The 18,270-nt window shown below is 43.1% G+C and overlaps 1 protein-coding gene across 2 annotated transcripts in view; it reads left to right on the plus strand.

The window, feature by feature from the left end:
- The window catches only part of SPATS1 (spermatogenesis associated serine rich 1), a 37,482-nt gene extending 24,498 nt beyond the window's left edge, over nt 1–12,984 (plus strand). For both annotated transcript variants that reach the window (XM_019029872.4, XM_004044122.5), the window contains exons 6-9: nt 1,166–1,286; nt 2,834–2,896; nt 9,168–9,283; nt 9,855–12,984. In XM_019029872.4, coding sequence (XP_018885417.1) covers nt 1,166–1,286; nt 2,834–2,896; nt 9,168–9,283; nt 9,855–9,883 — 329 coding nt within the window. In that variant the 3' untranslated portion in view covers nt 9,884–12,984. The remainder of the gene's footprint in view (nt 1–1,165; nt 1,287–2,833; nt 2,897–9,167; nt 9,284–9,854) is intronic.
- Nucleotides 12,985–18,270: the final 5,286 nt, after the last annotated feature.

Consider the following 18,270-nt stretch of genomic DNA (forward strand, 5'->3'; position numbering starts at 1 on the left):
GTAACTGGGATTACTGGCGTGTGCCACCACACCCAGCTAATTTTTGTATTTTTAGTAGAGACAGGGTTTCACTGTGTTGGCCAGGCTGGTCTAGAACTCCTGGCCTCAAGGGGATTCAGTATATATTTTAAACCTCCACTCTCTCTGCTTTGAATCCTCAGCATCTCATACCCAGCAGGCACTCAATGCATGGGTGCAGTTGATGTTATTTCACTACACAGAAGAGCTAATCAAAAGTGTAATACAGTCAGTTATTGAAAAGGTTTTTGAAAGAGAAAGACAAAAAAGTAAATACTCTGGTAACCCAAGAACTTCCACCTGTCACGCTGATGGCTTTTCCGAGTTAGCTAGAAGAATCTGGGTGTGTGGCAAAGATGGAGGTCAGGCTTCCAGCCACGTGTCCCTGCTTCTGAGCCCAAGGGTGATGAGTCTCGTAGTCCAGGCTTATTCTCTTAGGAGATGCATCTGGTGTAAGTGTGTGGGTTGATTTATTTATTTTGAATTTTAATTTTTTAAATAGGCAATTTTAAGGACTTTAGGTGTGTGGGTTTAAATGATCACCCTACACTAGGCTGATGCCTTCCACTCCCGTGATTAGTTTCTTGTTCCCAGGGCTTTAGCAGGGGCTGAGCTGGGTGTAAGAACCTCGGCTGAGTAATCTTGCTCTTCTCCAGGAAGCCACCTCCCACTGCTGCATGGCCCCAGTCCTTGAGGCAGAAGGAGCAAGACATCCTTAGTTGGTTTCCTTCCTGGACCCAGTCAGAGAGGCAGAGCCCCAAGGACACTTGTTTCTTCGGCTTCCTAAGACTCAGGGATTCAAAGTGCACTAATGCTCAGGAATGAAGAGATTTTTAGGTCAGAGATTTTTGGATCATTGCAAAGAAACCTCTGATTCACCTTATATTTTAAACCAAAACACTCCATCTGAATCTAACAATTCTTTTCCAGGGTGAGGTAGTTATAACAACACTTTTTGGAAAATGTCCCAAATACAGGCTCATCTCCTTAAGGCAAGATAATCACAAACAGAACTTTGAGAAACTTCTATGTAATTTATAATAAAATACTAAAATATCCTATTTCCATTGTCATGCCAATACTTAACAGCAAATCTGTGGATCATCTTCAGCCCTTGTATGATTTTGTTTTCAAACCTTCTCCACAGATATTGATCCCAGGAATGGAATCCCAAAGTTAACTCCAGGGGACAATCCATATATGTACCCAGAACAGAGTAAAGGCTTCCACAAAGCAGGATCAACGCTCCCACCAGTGAATTTTTCAATGTAAGTGTATGTTAATACTAGCATTATATAGTTAACTTTAAAGGAATTGTGTCTCTCTACTATACAGAAATTATATTTTAAAAGGGATAGATGTCAACAAGATGTGATTGGATGAAAATTCCTTGAAAAGCTCATCTTTAGTTAATTAATGTCTGCACACATGCATGTGTATAATTAAAATTACACACAGGACTTGGACTACAAAAAAGTGGTTGTTAATTTTGTTCCTATCTCTATTATCACAGATTTGAAAACTTTTAAATTTTCATACTGAATCAGATTGTTGGCCATAGTGGCTACTATGTGGGTGGACTTAAACTTGGAAATAAACTTAGACCAAAGTGATGGAGAAAAATGGGAGGATCATTACATTAAAAGAAAAATAGTTGGTGTATTACATTTTTTTTTTTTTTTTTGAGACGGAGTCTTGCTCTGTCGCCCTGGCTGGAGTGCAGTGGTGCCATCTCAGCTCACTGCAAGCTCTGCCTCCTGGGTTCACGCCATTCTCCTGCCTCAGCCTCCTGAGTAGCTGGGACTACAGGTGCCTGCCACCACGCCTGGGTAATTTTTTGTATTTTCAGTAGAGACGGGGTTTCACCATGTTAGCCAGGATGGTCTTGATCTCCTGACCTCGTGATCTGCCCGCCTTGGCCTCCCAAAGTGCTGGGTAGTTGGTGTACTACATTTAAAATATTATTTTAAAAAATTAACCATGTGGGATATAATGATGTTGACTAAAAATGATCAAAACTAAAATCTGTGGACCGGGCGCGGTGGCTCACGCCTGTAACCCCAGCCCTTTGAGAGGCCAAGGGTGGGGTGGGGTGGATCGCCTGAGGTCAGGAGTTCAAGACCAGCCTGGCCAACATGGTAAAATCCCGTGTCTACTAAAAATACAAAAATTAGCTGGGCACGGTGGCAGATGCTTGTAATCTCAGCTATTCAGGAGACTGAGGAAGGAGAATTATCTGAACCTGGGAGATGGAGGTTGCAGTGAGCCGAGATTGCAGCACCACACTCTAGCCTGGGCGACAGAGTTAAGACCCCATCTCAAAATAAATAAAATAAAAGAAAATAATATAAAATCTGTGGGCCAGGCACAGTGGCTCATGCCCGTAATCCTAGCACTTTGGGAGGCTGAGGCTGGAGGATTGCTTCAGCCTAGGTGTTCCAGACCTACCTGGGCAACATGGAGAAACCCCTTCTCTACAAAAATACAAAAAATTAGCTGGGCATGGTGGTGCGTTCCTATAATCCCAGCTACTTGGGAGGCTGAGGTGGGAGGATCACCTGAGCCTGAAAGGTCGAGGCTGCAGTGAGCTGAGATTGTACCACTGCACTCCAGCCATGGGGACAGAGTGAGACCCTGTCTCAAAACATACATGAAATAAAATAAAACAAAATAAAATAAAATCTGCGGTTCTTACAGTTTTGAATACTTGAAAATTAAAATCGGAAAACAGGACATTCTATTGAATACAATGATGTATTGATCTCTTTGCTGTAGATGGCATACCAGTTTTATGATTGCCTTTTCTGTTTTTCAGAGTGCCTTATGAAAAGAAATTTGATACATTTATTCCACTTGAGCCTCTTCCACAAATTCCCAAGTGAGTTCTCTTACCATGTTTTGTGTTATCCCATCTTTATTAAATATCGATTATTTTATTGTTTCCTTATGTGGAGGAGCAGGTAGATAACCAGGACACAGGGCCCTTTTGAATCCCAGCAGGAGGGTGGGGCTGTTTGTAAGGAAGGTGTTTGGATAGACATTCTGTAGAGTCTGCAATTGGGATGGTCACATATTCAACAGATGTAATTGACAAACTACCAGATGCCATGTGTCGTGCTAGCCATGCACTATAGGAGAGTTCACATGGAACAAAAAGACAGGGTTCCTGATTCCTAGAACATGAGTATGTTGGGAAAAAAAGACACATACTTAAATGATTGCAACTGGGGAGAATGGTTAGAGTTTCAAGAGGCAGAAAGAAAGCTAACAGAGCACTTCTGTGTTTGAGGGGAATATCATTCCTCTAATTTCATACTTTTGCTTCACTCCATTCTAAACCTCACTTATTTACCTAAGCAGGTTTCTGACCTATAAAGAGATATTTTCTTTTCTTTCTTTCTTTTTTTACTTTCTAATACAAAACAGTCTCCTATGAGTGGGCATGTGTCCCAGGGTCTGACCCACTCTGGAGCTCAGTGGGAATAAAAACCTTTTATTCCAAACTTGAGATTTTAATGTCTTTATTATGTTGCATTGTTACTTATGGCACACGATTAGGGCTTCTCATGTCTGTACTTCACATTTTTAATGAACACTATTCTAGAATATTCCAAATAATAGCAATTGCCTAAATTTCATCACTCTACTATTTTAGCTTTTGTACATTACCTTTCATATGCAAATATGTTTTTACATGTATAAACCCCAGAATACCAATTAGTCTGGTTTTCCTAAAAAGAAAGGTTTTTTTTTTTTTTTTTTTTTTTTTTTTTCTTAAAGAAGTACAAAGCTAGCTGGGTGCAGTGGCTCACACCTATAATCCCAGCACTTTGGGAGGCCAAGGCAGGGGGATTGCTTGAAGCCAAGAGATTGAGACCAGCATGGGCAACATAGTGAGACCCTATCTCTACAAAATATATATTTTTTTAAATTAGCCAGGCATAGTGGTATGCAACTGTAGTCCTAGGTACTTGGGAGGCTGAGGCAAGAGGGTTTCTTGAGTCTATGAGTTCGAGGCTGCAGTGAGCTACGATTGTGCTATGCACTCCAGCCTAGGTGACAGAGCAAAACCCTGTCTCAAATTAAAAAAAAAAAAAGAGAGAGAAGTCTATCAGCATATTCCTCTGTGCTATGGTCAATAAGACAATTGTGAGACTTGGACCCTTTCCTCAGGGACAGTCACCCTAATGAAAAAGTCTACTAACCAGTTAGTCATGGCAGAAGCGACAAAGGCTTCTGTTGCTGGATTTAGCATTTATTGTTTCCTAGATTCTCTATTTTGTTCTGTAGTGTCTAGTTTGCTGTTAGTCCCATCCAGTGATTATGTATTTCGATCTTTAGAAATTCTATTTGATTCTTTTTTATATCTGTTGTTCTTTCCTATTTTCATGTTTTCCTTAAATACTTGGACATAGTAATAGCTGTTTAAAGATTTTTGTTTGCAGGCCGGGCGCGGTCGCTCATGCCTGTAATCCCAGCACTTTGGGAGGCCGAGGCTGGTGGATCACGAGGTCAGGAGGTTGAGACCATCCTGGCTAACACAGTGAAACCCTGTCTCTACTAAAAATACAAAAAATTAGCTGGGCGTGGTGGCAGGCGCCTGTGGTCCCAGCTACTCGAGAGGCTGAGGCAGGAGAATGGCGTGAACCTGGGAGGCAGAGCTTGCAGTGAGCCGAGATGGTGCCACTGCACTCCAGCCTGGGCGACACAGCAAGACTCCGTCTCAAAAAAAAAAAAAAAAAAAATTTTGTTTGCAGCCGGGCACGGTGGCTCATGCCTGTAACCACAGCACTTTGGGAGGCCGAGGCAGGCAGATCATGAGGTCAAGAGATCAAGACCATCCTGGCCAACATGGTGAAACCCTGTCTCTACTAAAAACACAAAAATTATCTGGGTGTGGTGGCGCGCACCTGCAGTCCCAGCTACTCGGGAGGCTGAGGCAGGAGAATCGCTTGAACCCGGGAGGCAGAGGTTGAAGTGAGCCAAGATCGCGCCACTGCACTCCAGCCTGGCGACAGAGTGAGACTCCATCTCAAAAAAAAAAAAAAAAAAAGATTTTTGTTTGCTAATTCTATTATTTGTGTCATTTCTGGGTGTGTTTCTACTGACTGATTTTTCTCCTGATTATGGGTCACATTTTCCTGCTTCCTGGTATGTCTAGTAATTTTTATTTGGATACCGGACATTATAATTTTATATTGTTGAGTATTTGGATTTTGTTGTCTTTTTTTATTTTATTTTATTTTATTTTTTATTTTATTTATTTTTTTTAGATGGAGTCTCACTTTGTCGCCAGGCTGGAGTGCAGTGGCACAATCTGGGCTCACTGCAACCTCCGCCCCCAGGTTCAAGGGATTCTCCTGCCTCAGCCTCCCGAGTGGCTGGGATTACAGGCACGTGCCACCACGCCCAGCTAATTTTTGTATTTTTAGTAGAGACGGGGTTTCACCATGTTGACCAGGCTGGTTTCAATCTCCTGACTTCGTGATCCACCTGCCTCGGGCTCCCAAAGTGCTGGGATTACAGGCGTGAGCCACCGCAACAGGCCTTGTGGTCTTCTTTTAAAGAGTGCTGGTCTTTGCTGTAGCAGGCAGTTAAGTTACTTGCAGTTTGGTTTGAGGCTTTTTTTCAAGCTTTGTTAGGGCGTGTCTAAAGCAGTCTTTAGGGATAGTTTAACTCCATTACTAAGTAAGATGTGGCCCTTTTAGAGTCTCTGCTGAATACCTTGAGTGATCAATGAGGAGTCTTCACTTTAGTTGGTGGGAACTAAAATGATTTTTAGCCCTTTGTGAGCCCATTCAGTTCCCAGTCACTCTATTGTCTGATCTTGTGGAGTTCTACCCTACACATGTGTGTCTTAATATTCAGCAAAGACTCAAAGGAAGTGCTGTGTAAATTTCTTACTTTCATTTTTTTGTATAGTTCCTTCTTCCCCAGAACTCTGCCCTGCAGCTTCCAGTCCTCCAAGACTCTCTGAACTTGGATCTTCGGCTCCTCAAACTCATAGAGAATGCCATGCTCTGTGTGGTGTTGCTCATCCTACGCTGTGGTCTTGAATGTGCCTCCAGGCAAAGCTGGGTGATTACAGGAATCTCTTCATTTGCTTTCCTTTTCTTTAGGATCACAATCCTGTGCTGCCTGTTGTCTCATTCTGAAAATTGTTATTTCATACATTTTGTCCAGTTTTCTACTTTAAGTCAGGAGAGTAAATCTGATCCCCGCTACTTCATTATGGCTGGAATTATTATCCATGAATAGAAATGTTATTATCTATCATCTATTAATAAAAATTGTAGGTTTTTTCCCAAGTTATTTGATGAATCAGTTTTGTACTGCTCCATTACTGTCATCAAAGTTATTCATATCTTTAAATAGTGTAGTAATTGTGCTTGGAAATTTAAGAATGTTAAATCTGCAAATGCAACAATCCACCTGTAAAATAAGAACAAAACCTGATAACCAGAACCAGATAAAGTTGCCAAGTCTTCTCTAGTTAGTGACAGAGAGAGCCAGAATTACAATAAAAATTAGGGAGGTAAGATTACTTATTGAAAAGGTCCCTATAATGTGCAGTGCATTTACAGGGATTATTTATTCAACTCAGCAGACATCCTTTGAGTACCATTTATGCACTTAATCTACAGGAGAAATGGGAAGGTGGTGAGGTAATGGAGGCAGGGATCACAAAGATGAATAAGATATGATATTTGTTTCAAGGCTCATTGTTGTGGGGAGAGACCACTAGATGAGTAATCATAAAACAATTGAAAGCAAATATGGTACAATGTGTACATAGAGGAAAGACATGGGGGAAGTTGAGGACATGTTGCAGAGGAGGTGGTATTTGATCTGGGTCCTAGATGAGGCATTGCAGTTAACGTATCTTCCAAGGACAAAGTATTATGGGATGCATCTATATTAGGTCACTTAATATTTATTTTTAGATTTCCACATGTGCTTGAAAAGAAAGTGTATTCCACTTAATCAGGATGGAAAGTTAGATACATATACAGAAGATTGACTTTATTGGTTATGTTGTTTCACCCCTATATTTCCTTACTTTTGTTCACTTGGCCTAGTTTGGACTGAGAGTTAGTGTGAGAGTTAGGGTGTCTGAATATTAGCATTTCGACTATTTTTGTTGTTAATTGTGTCTTTTAGCATTATGAAAGTATCTTTATTTTTCTCATTTAATACTTTTTGTCCTAAAGTATACCTAGCCAGTTATTAAGATTCTAATTCTTACTTTATTTTATTTGCATCTGACCTTTGCCCATTCTTTTTGCCCATTCTTTTGCTTTTGAAGCACTTTGCTTTTAGGGTAGAATTGGATTTTGCTCTGTGAGCCAGCTTGAAAATATTTTCTTTAATTCAGGTGAATTAGGCCACTTGCATTTATTGATTAGACTGATATATTTGATTTCAGTTCTGTTACATTATTTGTTACATTTATTAGGTGTACTGTATTACATTTAGTGTGAGTCTTTCAGTGTTTGATTGTTTCAACAAAGGCTGAAAAATGCTTTCTTTTGATATTTAGAAATGCTCGTGTTTTTGTTCTAGTAGTTCTTTATGCTAGTATCTTTATACATTGCTCCTAGTCCTGCTTTTCTTATTTGGGTTTCTACTATTTGGCTTGTTGGCTTTAAGTGATAACTTTGACTTCCACCAATTATCTATGTGGTAACCGTCCTCTTCGTTCTTGCAGGGACTTCCCTACCCCCAGCAGTTTTATCAGGGCATTTTGCCAATTGTGGTATATTTCTCCCCTAAAGCACAAGAATTCTAGCTTCCAAAAGACGAAAACATTTTGCATCTGCCTGCTCCAACTCATCCCAGAGTCACACTTCCTACTACCTATTGGACCACATGCAGCCCAGAAATGCCCTTTCAGGTCTCAGTGGCTCTGGGAAGACTCTGGGTATCTGCATTAGCCAAGGTCCCAGCAGAAAACAGAAAGCACACTCAGCTGGGATTCTGAAGACAGCTTAAGGAAAGGGACTATTTATGGGTGTGTGGGCAGGGTTGGGGGAACCCACATGGGAGGGTGAAGCACCCAGAGGCTCATGACAGTGGGAAGCGTTACTACTCTTGGGTCTGAGCAGCAAGAAGAGGGATCACGATTTGCAGAACAGTAAGCGCTGGAGCTCCGGGAGAAGGGCTGCCCAACAAGAGCTGTGGCACTGCCAGAATTGGGGTGCCTTGGGAGACAGGACATCAGGGGAGGAACTAGGTAAGAAATGCCCTAATTTCTGTCCACCTTCTGATCTCCTATCAGTGCCATCAGCCAAGCCCAGCTCAAAGATGGAAGCACGGGTGGGGACGGTGGCTCATGCCTGTAATCTCAGCACTTTGGGAGGCCAAGGTGGGAGGATCATTTGGAGTCAGGAGTTCAAGACCAGCCTGACCAACATGGTAAAGCCTCATCTCTACTAAAAATACAAAAATTAGCTGGGCGTGGTGTCATGTGCCTGTAGTCCCAGCTACTTGGGAGGCTGAAGCAGGAGAGTCACCTGAACCCGGGAGGCGGAGGTTGCAGTGAGCGGAGATCGCACTCCAGCCTGGGCAACAGAGCGAGACTCTGTCTCAAAAAACAAACAAAAAAATGTGGGCTGGGTATAGTGGCTCACAACTGTAATCCCAGCACTTTGGGAGGCCGAGGCAGGTGGATCACCTTAGGTCAGAAATTCGATAACAGCTTGACCAACAAGGTGAAACCCTGTGTCTACTAAAAATACAAAAATTAGCCGGATGTGGTGGCATGTGCCTATAGTCCCAGCTACTCGGGAGGCTGAGGCAGGAGAATTGCTTGAATCTGCGACACGGAGGTTGCAGTGAGCTGAGATTGTGCCACTGCATTCCAGCCTGGGCAATGGAGTGAGACTTTGTTTCCAAAAAAAAAAAATTGTGGAAGCACAGAGGAGCCCAGGTGATACTAGCTGCAAGGTCAGCCTCTTGGCAGAGAAGGGCTGAACAAGAGCTGGGTTTGAGGCAGGGGCAAACGGTGAACAACTAACATATTTTATTTTGAAGCTGGTCTCCTAAATTGGAGGTCTTTTTACTTTTGGAGCACATAATTTCTTATCCGCTGTTGGTGTTTGTAAATTTTGCATCAAACTACAACTCAGGGTGTTGTCTTCTTCCCACAGCTTGCCTTTCTGGGTGAAGGAGAAGGCCAACAGTTTGAAAAATGAGATACAAGAGGTTGAGGAGCTTGACAACTGGCAGCCAGCGGTGCCCTTAATGCACATGCTACTCCTTTCTGGTGGGTTAAAGAAACTTCAAAGAATAGTGTAAAAACTGGAGGAGTCCGCCGGGCATGGTGGCTCACTCCTGTAATCCCAGCACTTTGGGAGGCCGAGGCGGGCAGATCACGAGGTCAGGAGTTCAAGACAAGCCTGACCAACATGGTGAAACCCCATCTCTACTAAAAATACAAAAATTAGCTGGGTGTGGTGGCGCGTGCCTGTAATCCCAGCTACTCAGGAGACTGAGGCAGGAGAATCACTTGAACCTGGGAGGCGGAGGTTGCAGTGAGCTGAGATTGTGCCACTGCACTCCAGCCTGGGCAATAGAGCGAGACTTTGCCTCAAAAACAAACAAACAAACAACAAACAAACAAAACAAAACTGGAGGAGTCCAGAGAACAGGATTTTGAGAGGCTTCACAGTGGAAAGGAGGGCGGGCAAAGTATCTCCTGGAGTGGATGTGTCTTCTATCCCGAGGTGGTCTCATGTGCAGATGTCATAGCCAAGCATTGGGGGTCGAGTGTATTGATTGAGAATTGTTAGTTTTGTAATGGAAGAAAACCTGTAACTCCATGCCTCTATCCACAGGTGCTTTGGACTTTCCAAGACAATCCTGAGCATAAACAGGCCCACAAAACATGTGCTGACTGCACTCTGGCGACCCTTTTCCAGTTGATGTTTTTTGTCATGTGACTGTTCTAAATCCAGTGTTTGACCCTTATGAGGAAGTGTTGTGCTTTGCTTTTTTAAAACTTTATATTTTGAAAACTTTCACATTTACATAAAAGTTGCAAGAATTGTACAACAAACACCTGCATATCCTTCACATAGATTCTATCATTGTTAATATTTGTTCAAACTTTCTCTCTCTCACAATATTACAATTACCATTTTGCTGAACTCTTTGAGAGTGAGTGGCAGATATTGTAACCCTTTACACCTGTATACCTACATACCTCAGCATGTATCTTCTAAGGTCAAGGATGTTGTCTAACAACCACAACACAAATACCAAACTCACAGAATTTAACACTGATAAAATATTATTAACATTTAGTCCACATTCAATTTTAGTCAATTATGTTTAGTTTTCTAAGGATGCCCTCAAATCAATCATAAAATACAGACATTATGTGAGTGTCTTAGCCTGTTCAGGCTGCTATAACAAAACGCCATAAACAGAATGGCTTATAAACAATAGGAATTCATTTCTTACAGTTCTGGAGGCTGGGAAGTCCAAGCGCAGGGTGCTGGCAGGTTCAGTGTCTGCTGAGGGCCAGCCTTCTGGCTCATAGATAGTACCTTCTTGCTGTGTCCTCATATGATAGAAAGGGTGAGCTACTCCTCTGGGGTCTCTTTTACAAGGGCACTAATCTCATTCATGAGGGCTCTGATCTCATGACCTAATCGCCTCCCAATGGCCTTACCTCCTAATACCATCACCTTGGGGATTAGGTTTCGACATATGCATTTTGGGGTGGGGAGGACAAACATTTAGACCACAGCAGTGAACTTTCATTGCTTTTGGTAAAACTTTTCATTTTATTAATACCTTTTGGAATGTTTCTCTAATGTTAACTTGGTACATGTCAGAAAAACATGAAGGCTGGATCTATACCAGGTAAGTAATACTATTGCCCTGTAGCTGCATTCCCCAGTTTAGTATTGCCTATCTACAATAGCCAAGCAGGGTGAGAGCTCAGTGACCACCAGTCATGAGTTTTAGGGCCTCCTGTCAATCAGACAAGAAGCAAACATTGGAGGAAAAGGTGAAGACAAAAGCTGCCTCACAGGCTTTGACACAGTCAAACTAATGACTCACGGCATTTTTACAGCCAATCTCTTTCTCCACTAGGGAACCCCCTTGGCTGGCTAATGAAGGCTGCAGATCTAGTCTCTCCAAAACCTTAAAGTGGAAAGAGATTGGGGTCCATGCTGAGACTCAACGTGTCTATGACATAAGCATGATTTATTTCCCAAAATGTTTGTTGTCTCCAGTCACAGCCAAAGTGAATGAAGCAGGTTTAGAACACGATACATTTAGCCAGGTGTGGTGGCTCATGCCTGTAATGCCAGCACTTTTGGAGGCCGAGGCAGGTGAATCACTTGAGGTCAGGAGTTTGAGACCAGCCTGGTCAACATGGCGAAACCTGTCTCTACTAAAATCACAAAAATTAGCCAGGCAAGATGGTGGGCACCTGTAATCCCTGGTACTCGGGAGGCTGAGGCAGGAGAAGCGCTTGAACCCAGGAGGCAGAGGTTGCAGTGAGCCAAGACCATGCCATTGCACTCCAGCCTGGGCGACAAGAGCGAAACTCCATCCCAAAAACAAAGAAGCAAACAAAAACCACAATGCATTCATGGCACCTTCATATGTGCCTCTAGACTAACTGGCAGAGAGCATGGTGCCTACCGCCAGCTGCTGTGCCTGACCACTCCTTGGGTTAACATCAGCATACATCCGTGCTAATCCTCTGGCCCCTGGGTCACAGGCCCACCCCTGCTCCCAACATAATAATTTAAAAAAACAAATAATTTTTAAAAAGACAGAGGCTGCCAAGAGATTTTCCAGGACACATTAACTTCTGAAAAAATAATAATTTTTTGTGCCTCTATTACTTAAATATAAAAAAGTCTTCTTTCCCCTAGTCAAAAACAATGCCCCACCCCTAAAAAAAAAGTCAACTGCAACCACCAGGTGGGTTAGTAATGGAGGACACAATATAGAACAAAAAAAGATTCTGCAGAGATTTCCTGGTGAGATTATCTAGGTGGCACAGGAAACTACTCTCAGAAGGTTCCCTGGTGTTTTGGAAGGAGGGAGTCCTACACCATAAATATGCTAAGAAAAACAACCGGCTGGGCGTGGTGGCTCACCCCTGTAATCCCAGCACTTTGGGAGGCCGAGGCAGGTGCATCATGAGGTCAGGAGATCGAGACCATCCTGGCTAACATGGAGAAACCCTGTCTCTATTAAAAACACAAAAAAATTAGCCTGGCATGGTGGTGGGCACCTATAGTCCCAGGACTGTACTATACTCGGGAGGCTGAGGCAGGAGAATGGTGTGAACCTGGGAGGCGGAGCTTGCAGTGACCCAAGATTGTGCCACTGCACTCCAGCCTGGGCAACAGAGTGAGAATAATCTGTCTCAAAAAAAAAAAAAAAAAAAGAAAGAAAGAAAGAAAAACAACCAAAATACAGTTTTAGAAGGTTTGGAGCAGTCTCTAGGTTTCAAAGAGGTCTATATAATTCCTAGATGCTGCTCTAAGTAGATATGATTTGATTCCTTTTTCTTTTAATCCAGGCCGCAAAAACCATGAGTAAAAAAAAAAAACACAAAAAAACAAAAAAACCCTACACAACTATTAGATGATTGAACTTCTGGAGTTGCAGAGCTACATTTCATCCCCTGAAAATCAGGGCAGTTTTCGCTGGATCTGGTGTTCTCTGTGGGTACATCTCGATGGCCAGGCCTTATTCCACGGCACCTCAACAGCTGTCAGGTAGAGTTCCACTGGCAACTTTGGACAGCATGAGTATGTCTACGTGTGTGGGGAGACAAAGGCATAGAGAAAGGCCACATGGGAAAAATATGTGCATATCATAGCTGTTCCAGCTTTTGCTTCTTTCCAGCTAGAAAGAGGTTGAACCTGTTAGACGTAAAGATCCCCTTCACCTCACTGTAGGGTCTTTGGTAAATAAAAACGTGTGGGTGCAGAGGTGCGTGTGTGTTCATTTCTTACATTCAATAACTGAAGTTCAATAGAAATAAACTATATGTGAAACTTTACAAGTAAATTTCTTAGTGTGCAATTTTACATTGCACAGAGGTATTCTAATTTCGGATCCTGGGATAAATGAAAAATGGCCTCTGTGGACATGAGGAAACATTGTATTATTCACCTAGTGGCACCAACGTTCGAATTAGTGATCTCTGAACTCCAAGTTACCAAAATGTTAAGATGGCAGGATATTAAACTTCTAAAATTCCACAAGGAATTTAGGAATATACTGTAGGATTCCACTAATTGTCCACATTTCTAATACGAGGCACTCAGTTTGGTTAGTTTTGTTTTGTTCTTAGGCATTTTGGTCGCAAAATCTAGGCAGGTAAACACATTGTTTACAGGCCTTGACTTGGTGAAGTATTTTAGAGTTGGAGTCCTTCAAGATCATGTCCCTGTCCTAAAGAGGCTTTTCTTTCCTGGCTGGGAAATCAGGAGAGAGTACTTGGGTATATAATTACCTCTACCCAGAACTGAGCCACATGCCTGATGCAGGATGGTGCACCTTTTTACGGGGTCTACGAGCCAAGTTCCCAGCACACTCTGGGAGGGGATGTGGGAGCCCATTTGAGATGACTGGTGTCCTTCCCATGCTGGGGAGCCCCAAGAGGGACTGTGGCCTGATGCCACCCTCAGGAATGGGGAGGCCACTACTGACTCACCTGGGAGCCAACACTGAGGCTCCTAAATCCAGGCTATAACGCTTACATGAAAAGTAAACATTTTGTGGTGTGCATGAAGGGTCCTAGCCTTATATCAAACAAGCAGCCAAAATATCCCAATGTCTTATTTTCTGAGGAAATGTGTCTGCCTCCACCAAATGTGGTGTGGGGGCAGCAGACAGATCCAGCTTCCAGTGGTGAAGCTGTGAGCAAGGCTATGCTTATCTGGCTAGAAATGTGTTCTTTTGTCTGGGCACAGTTTGGGCTGGAGTAAAAGTTGGGATTCTGTTAGACAGAATGGATTTAGGGGCATAGTGATACTAAATATTGTTTGTTCTTTATTTAAAATTCATTTAAATGGGAGCTCTGCATTTTTTTTTTTTTTTTTTTGAGACGGAGTGTTGCTCTGTCGCCCGGGCTGGAGTGCAGTGGCGCCATCTCGGCTCCCTGCAAGCTCTGCCTCCCGGGTTCACGCCATTCTCCTGCCTCAGCCTCCTGAGTAGCTGGGACTACAGGCACCCGCCACCACACCCGGCTAATTTTTTTGTATTTTTAGTAGAGACGGGGTTTCACCGTGTTAGCCAGGATGGTGTTGATCTTCCGACCTTGTGATCCGCCCGCCTCAGCCTCCCAAAGTGCTGGGATTACAGGTGTGAGCCACTGCGCCCGGCCGAGCTCTGCATTTTTATTTGTCAGAACTGGCAACTTATAGTGCAGGTGGCACAAAGGAGATAGATTTGAGGACTAAGTAGGAGGTCAAGGTGGTGAGACTCTGGGATGACTTGGGAATGGGTGGGGTAAAAATATACGAGAAGGAGAAATGGCAACTGGATGGATGATGGTGTAGTTGCCAGGGCCATCTGGACCTCATGTAGCATCTTTGTACAACTAGAGAATGATGCCCTCTTGGTGGACACAGCCCTGTGGATGCACAGCTTAGTGAGCTGTGTGCAAGCTGGATTTAAATCCCCATGTCCTTGTTGTGCAGTGAACTTCTTACACAACCATACGCAGCAGCCTTGTGCTATTTGCTGAAATGAGGCATGCTGGGGAAGTACAGATTTTTTGGGAGGAGGTCAATGTTGGGCAATTTGACATTGAGGAACTTGTGACACTGGTGGAACTATCTAGGGTGTAGTTGGGCATATAAATCTGGGGTCTGGATATATGCATGTGAAAAATAAAGTCCCCTGTGAGAAATGTATATTCTAAGCCTGTGACATGTAGATGCAGGGGCTAGATATAAATTACACAATTGGAATATCCATCCCAAACTGAGCAATGAGCTCAAAAAGACCCTCAAACCTCAGGGCCTGAGCAAAAGCAAATTCTCCTTGAGATCATTTCTCCACTTCAGGGCACAGGGGACTCCCTAGAGAACACCCACAAAGGTGAACCCCTGAGAAAGAACTATAAAACCACAATTGGATCCACCACAAGGAATTGTCAATGGATGAAACTCAAGCCAATTTAGGTGATGTTTTCAGCAATACAACATGAATTATCAGGATTTAGGATGCTTGGAAATCATTTTGTAGCAACTTGACACCAGGACATTAGCTTTTCCCAATGCTGGTTGAGGAATTTCTAAATGGGAAGGAGGGGCTTATGGATGGCAATCTGGTGGATGGGTTGGGGCTAGAGGACCTGTCTTGAAATGATATCATCATGCAATGCATAACGACATTTTGATCAACTCTAAACTGCATATATGATGGTGGTCCCATAAGATTATAATTCCATATTTTTACTGTATCTTTTCTTTATTTTTTATTGTTTTGCAGATGTCTTTTAACAATTATTAGAAGACATTTTACTGATAAATGTTTTTATTGTACCTTTTCTGTATTTAGATACACAAATGCCATTGTGTTACAATTGCCTATGGTATTCAGTACAGTAACATGCTGTACAGGTTTGTAGCCTAGGAGCAAAGGGTTATATATACCATATGGCCTAGGTGTGTAATAGATTACTGCATCTAGATTTGGTGTGAGTACATTCTGTGATGTTCTCACAACAGTGAAATTGCCTAACGATGCGTTTCTCAGAATGTATCCCTGTCATTGACACATGACTGCATTTGCAAAGCAGGACAGTATTTTTATTTAAATTATTATGCATGTTTATTTGGGGAGATGATGAAGATTGTGAGAGTCATTAATCCTGCCTCTAAACTGTGCCTTGCTGTTGCCATAGGCTTTTGCCCCTAATTTTAGCCCTTTCCTGCATAGTTTCTTGGTGGTGAAAAAACTGGATGAAAGGGAAACTAGAATTTTGATTGCTTTCTCTGCTAAGTAAATGTCAATCCATTCAGAACCAGCTACCCAGAGAGGGGTGAGGGGTAGGGAAATGGGGACAATGCAACCTAAAAGTCCTCCTGCTAACATCTCTGGTTCCCCTTTGTAAGTCGGATGGACTTCTAACCTCTTTTTCCTGAGCCAGAGTTTCCCAAATTGTGTTTCCTGAGTGTCAATGGATATATAACAAAAAAGGTTTTTAGGGTCAAATTAGTTTGGAAATGCTATATAGTAAGTCCTCATTTTTATCATTGTTAGGTTTTTGGAAACTGCAACTTTAAGCAAAAGGATGTATCATGTAATCAATTTTACCATAGGCTAATTGATATAAACAAGAGTTAAGTTTCTATGGCATATTTCTGGTCACAAAACATCAACGAACTTCTAAACAAAGACCAAAACACTTCTAATATTAAACATTGAAATAAGTGTAAGCTATGCATACATTTAAGAAAGATTAGGCTGGGCACGGTGGCTCATACCTGTAATTTCAGCACCTTGGGAGGTCAAGGGGGGCAGATCACTTGAGCTCAGGAGTTTGAGACCAGCCTGGGCAACATGGTGAAACCCCATCTCTACAAAAAAATACAAAACTTAGCCAGGCATGGGGGTGCACGCCTGTAGTCCCAGCTACTCGGGAGGCTGAAGTTGGAAGATTGCTTGAGCCAGTGGGGTGGGGGTCAAGGCTGCAGTGACCCGAGACTGTGGCACTGCACTCCAGCCTGCACAGAGTGAGACTCTGTCTCAAAGAAAAGAAAAGAAAGATTAATAAAAACAAGATATGTACTCCCGCTTATTCCAGTTCAGGGTTACAGGTGGCTGGAGCCTATCCTGGCACAAGGCAGGAATCAGCTCTGGACAGCACACAGGACACCATCCCATTGCAGGGCACACTCACACACCCCGACACTCACTCAGACTGCAGGCTTGCAAATGAACCTCACCGGCACAGCTTTGGGATGTGGGAGGAAACCAGGGTATCTGGAAGAAACCCACACAGACAGTGGCCCTGGCCTCAAGCGGATTTTTTTTTTTTTTTTGAGATGAGGTCTCGCCCAGGGTGGAGTGCAGTGGTGTGATCATGGCTCACTGCAGCCTCGACCACCCAGGCTCAAGTGATCCTCCCATCTCAGCCTCACGGGTAGCTGGGATCACAGGTGTGCACCACCATGCCCAGCTAATTTTTAATATTTTTGTAGGGATGGGATCTCACTATGTTGCTCAGGCTGGTCTCAAACTCCTGGGCTCAAGCAATCCTCCTGCCTTGGCCTCCCAGAGTGTTGGAATTACGGGCATGAGCCACCATGCCTGGACTCATCAATGTTATCATGAAACGATCTTGCACAAAATGATGTTATTCAAGGATCTGCTGTATTAACAAAGGAGTGTATTAGCTTCCTAGGGCTGCCACAACAAAGCACAATAAACTAAGTGGCTTAAAACAAGAGAAATGTATTCTCTTACAGTTCTGGAGGCTGGGAGTCCAAAATCAAAGTGTCAGCAGGGCTGGCTCCTTCTTGGGGCTCAGAGGGAGAATGTGTTCCATGCCTTCTCCTGGCTTCTGGTGGCTGCCAGAATCCTTGGCATTCCTTGGCTTGGAGCTGCATCACTCCAACCTCTGCCTCTTTCTTCCCATGATATTCCCCCTGTGTGTCTGTATCTTTTTTCTTCTCCACTTATAAGGACACTAGTCATTGGATTTAGGGACAACCTACTCCAGTATGATCTCATTTTAACTTGATTACATCTGCAAAGACTCTATTTCCAAATAAGGTCACATTTACAGGTAGCAGGGGTTAGGACTTGAACAATCTATTTGGGGGGAATACAATTCAACTCTCAACAGGGAGAAACAGATTTTTTCATCTGACAGCTTCTTACAGGCTTTAATTTCAGTGACTCTGCAAGAGGGGAGGACATAAAAACCATGTTTTTTATTTTTTGTTTTTTTTTTAAATGGAGTGTTTTATGTAACTGGTGTTCTAAGGAACATGTTTGGGGAAAAATGCCTTGGGTGAGTGAGGAGACTATTTAGCAGTGGCCACTCACTTTACCAAAGATTCACAGTGACTGACCATATAGTCTGGTTGCCTAACGATAGATGCTTCTTATGGCTGTCCCTCAAGAGATTGTTGGCAGTCCCTGTGGCCTCTTTGTAAGGGTTCCCATATCTGGCTGGTGAGGCTGCAGTAGTATGGTGGGGGAGGCTGCCCAAGCAGGCCATCCTGGAGGACAGTGTGTTTGTGTTCTGATGTT

The sequence above is a fragment of the Gorilla gorilla genome, chromosome 5 (genome assembly GCF_029281585.2).
Source record: "Gorilla gorilla gorilla isolate KB3781 chromosome 5, NHGRI_mGorGor1-v2.1_pri, whole genome shotgun sequence".
Taxonomy (NCBI): domain Eukaryota; kingdom Metazoa; phylum Chordata; class Mammalia; order Primates; family Hominidae; genus Gorilla; species Gorilla gorilla.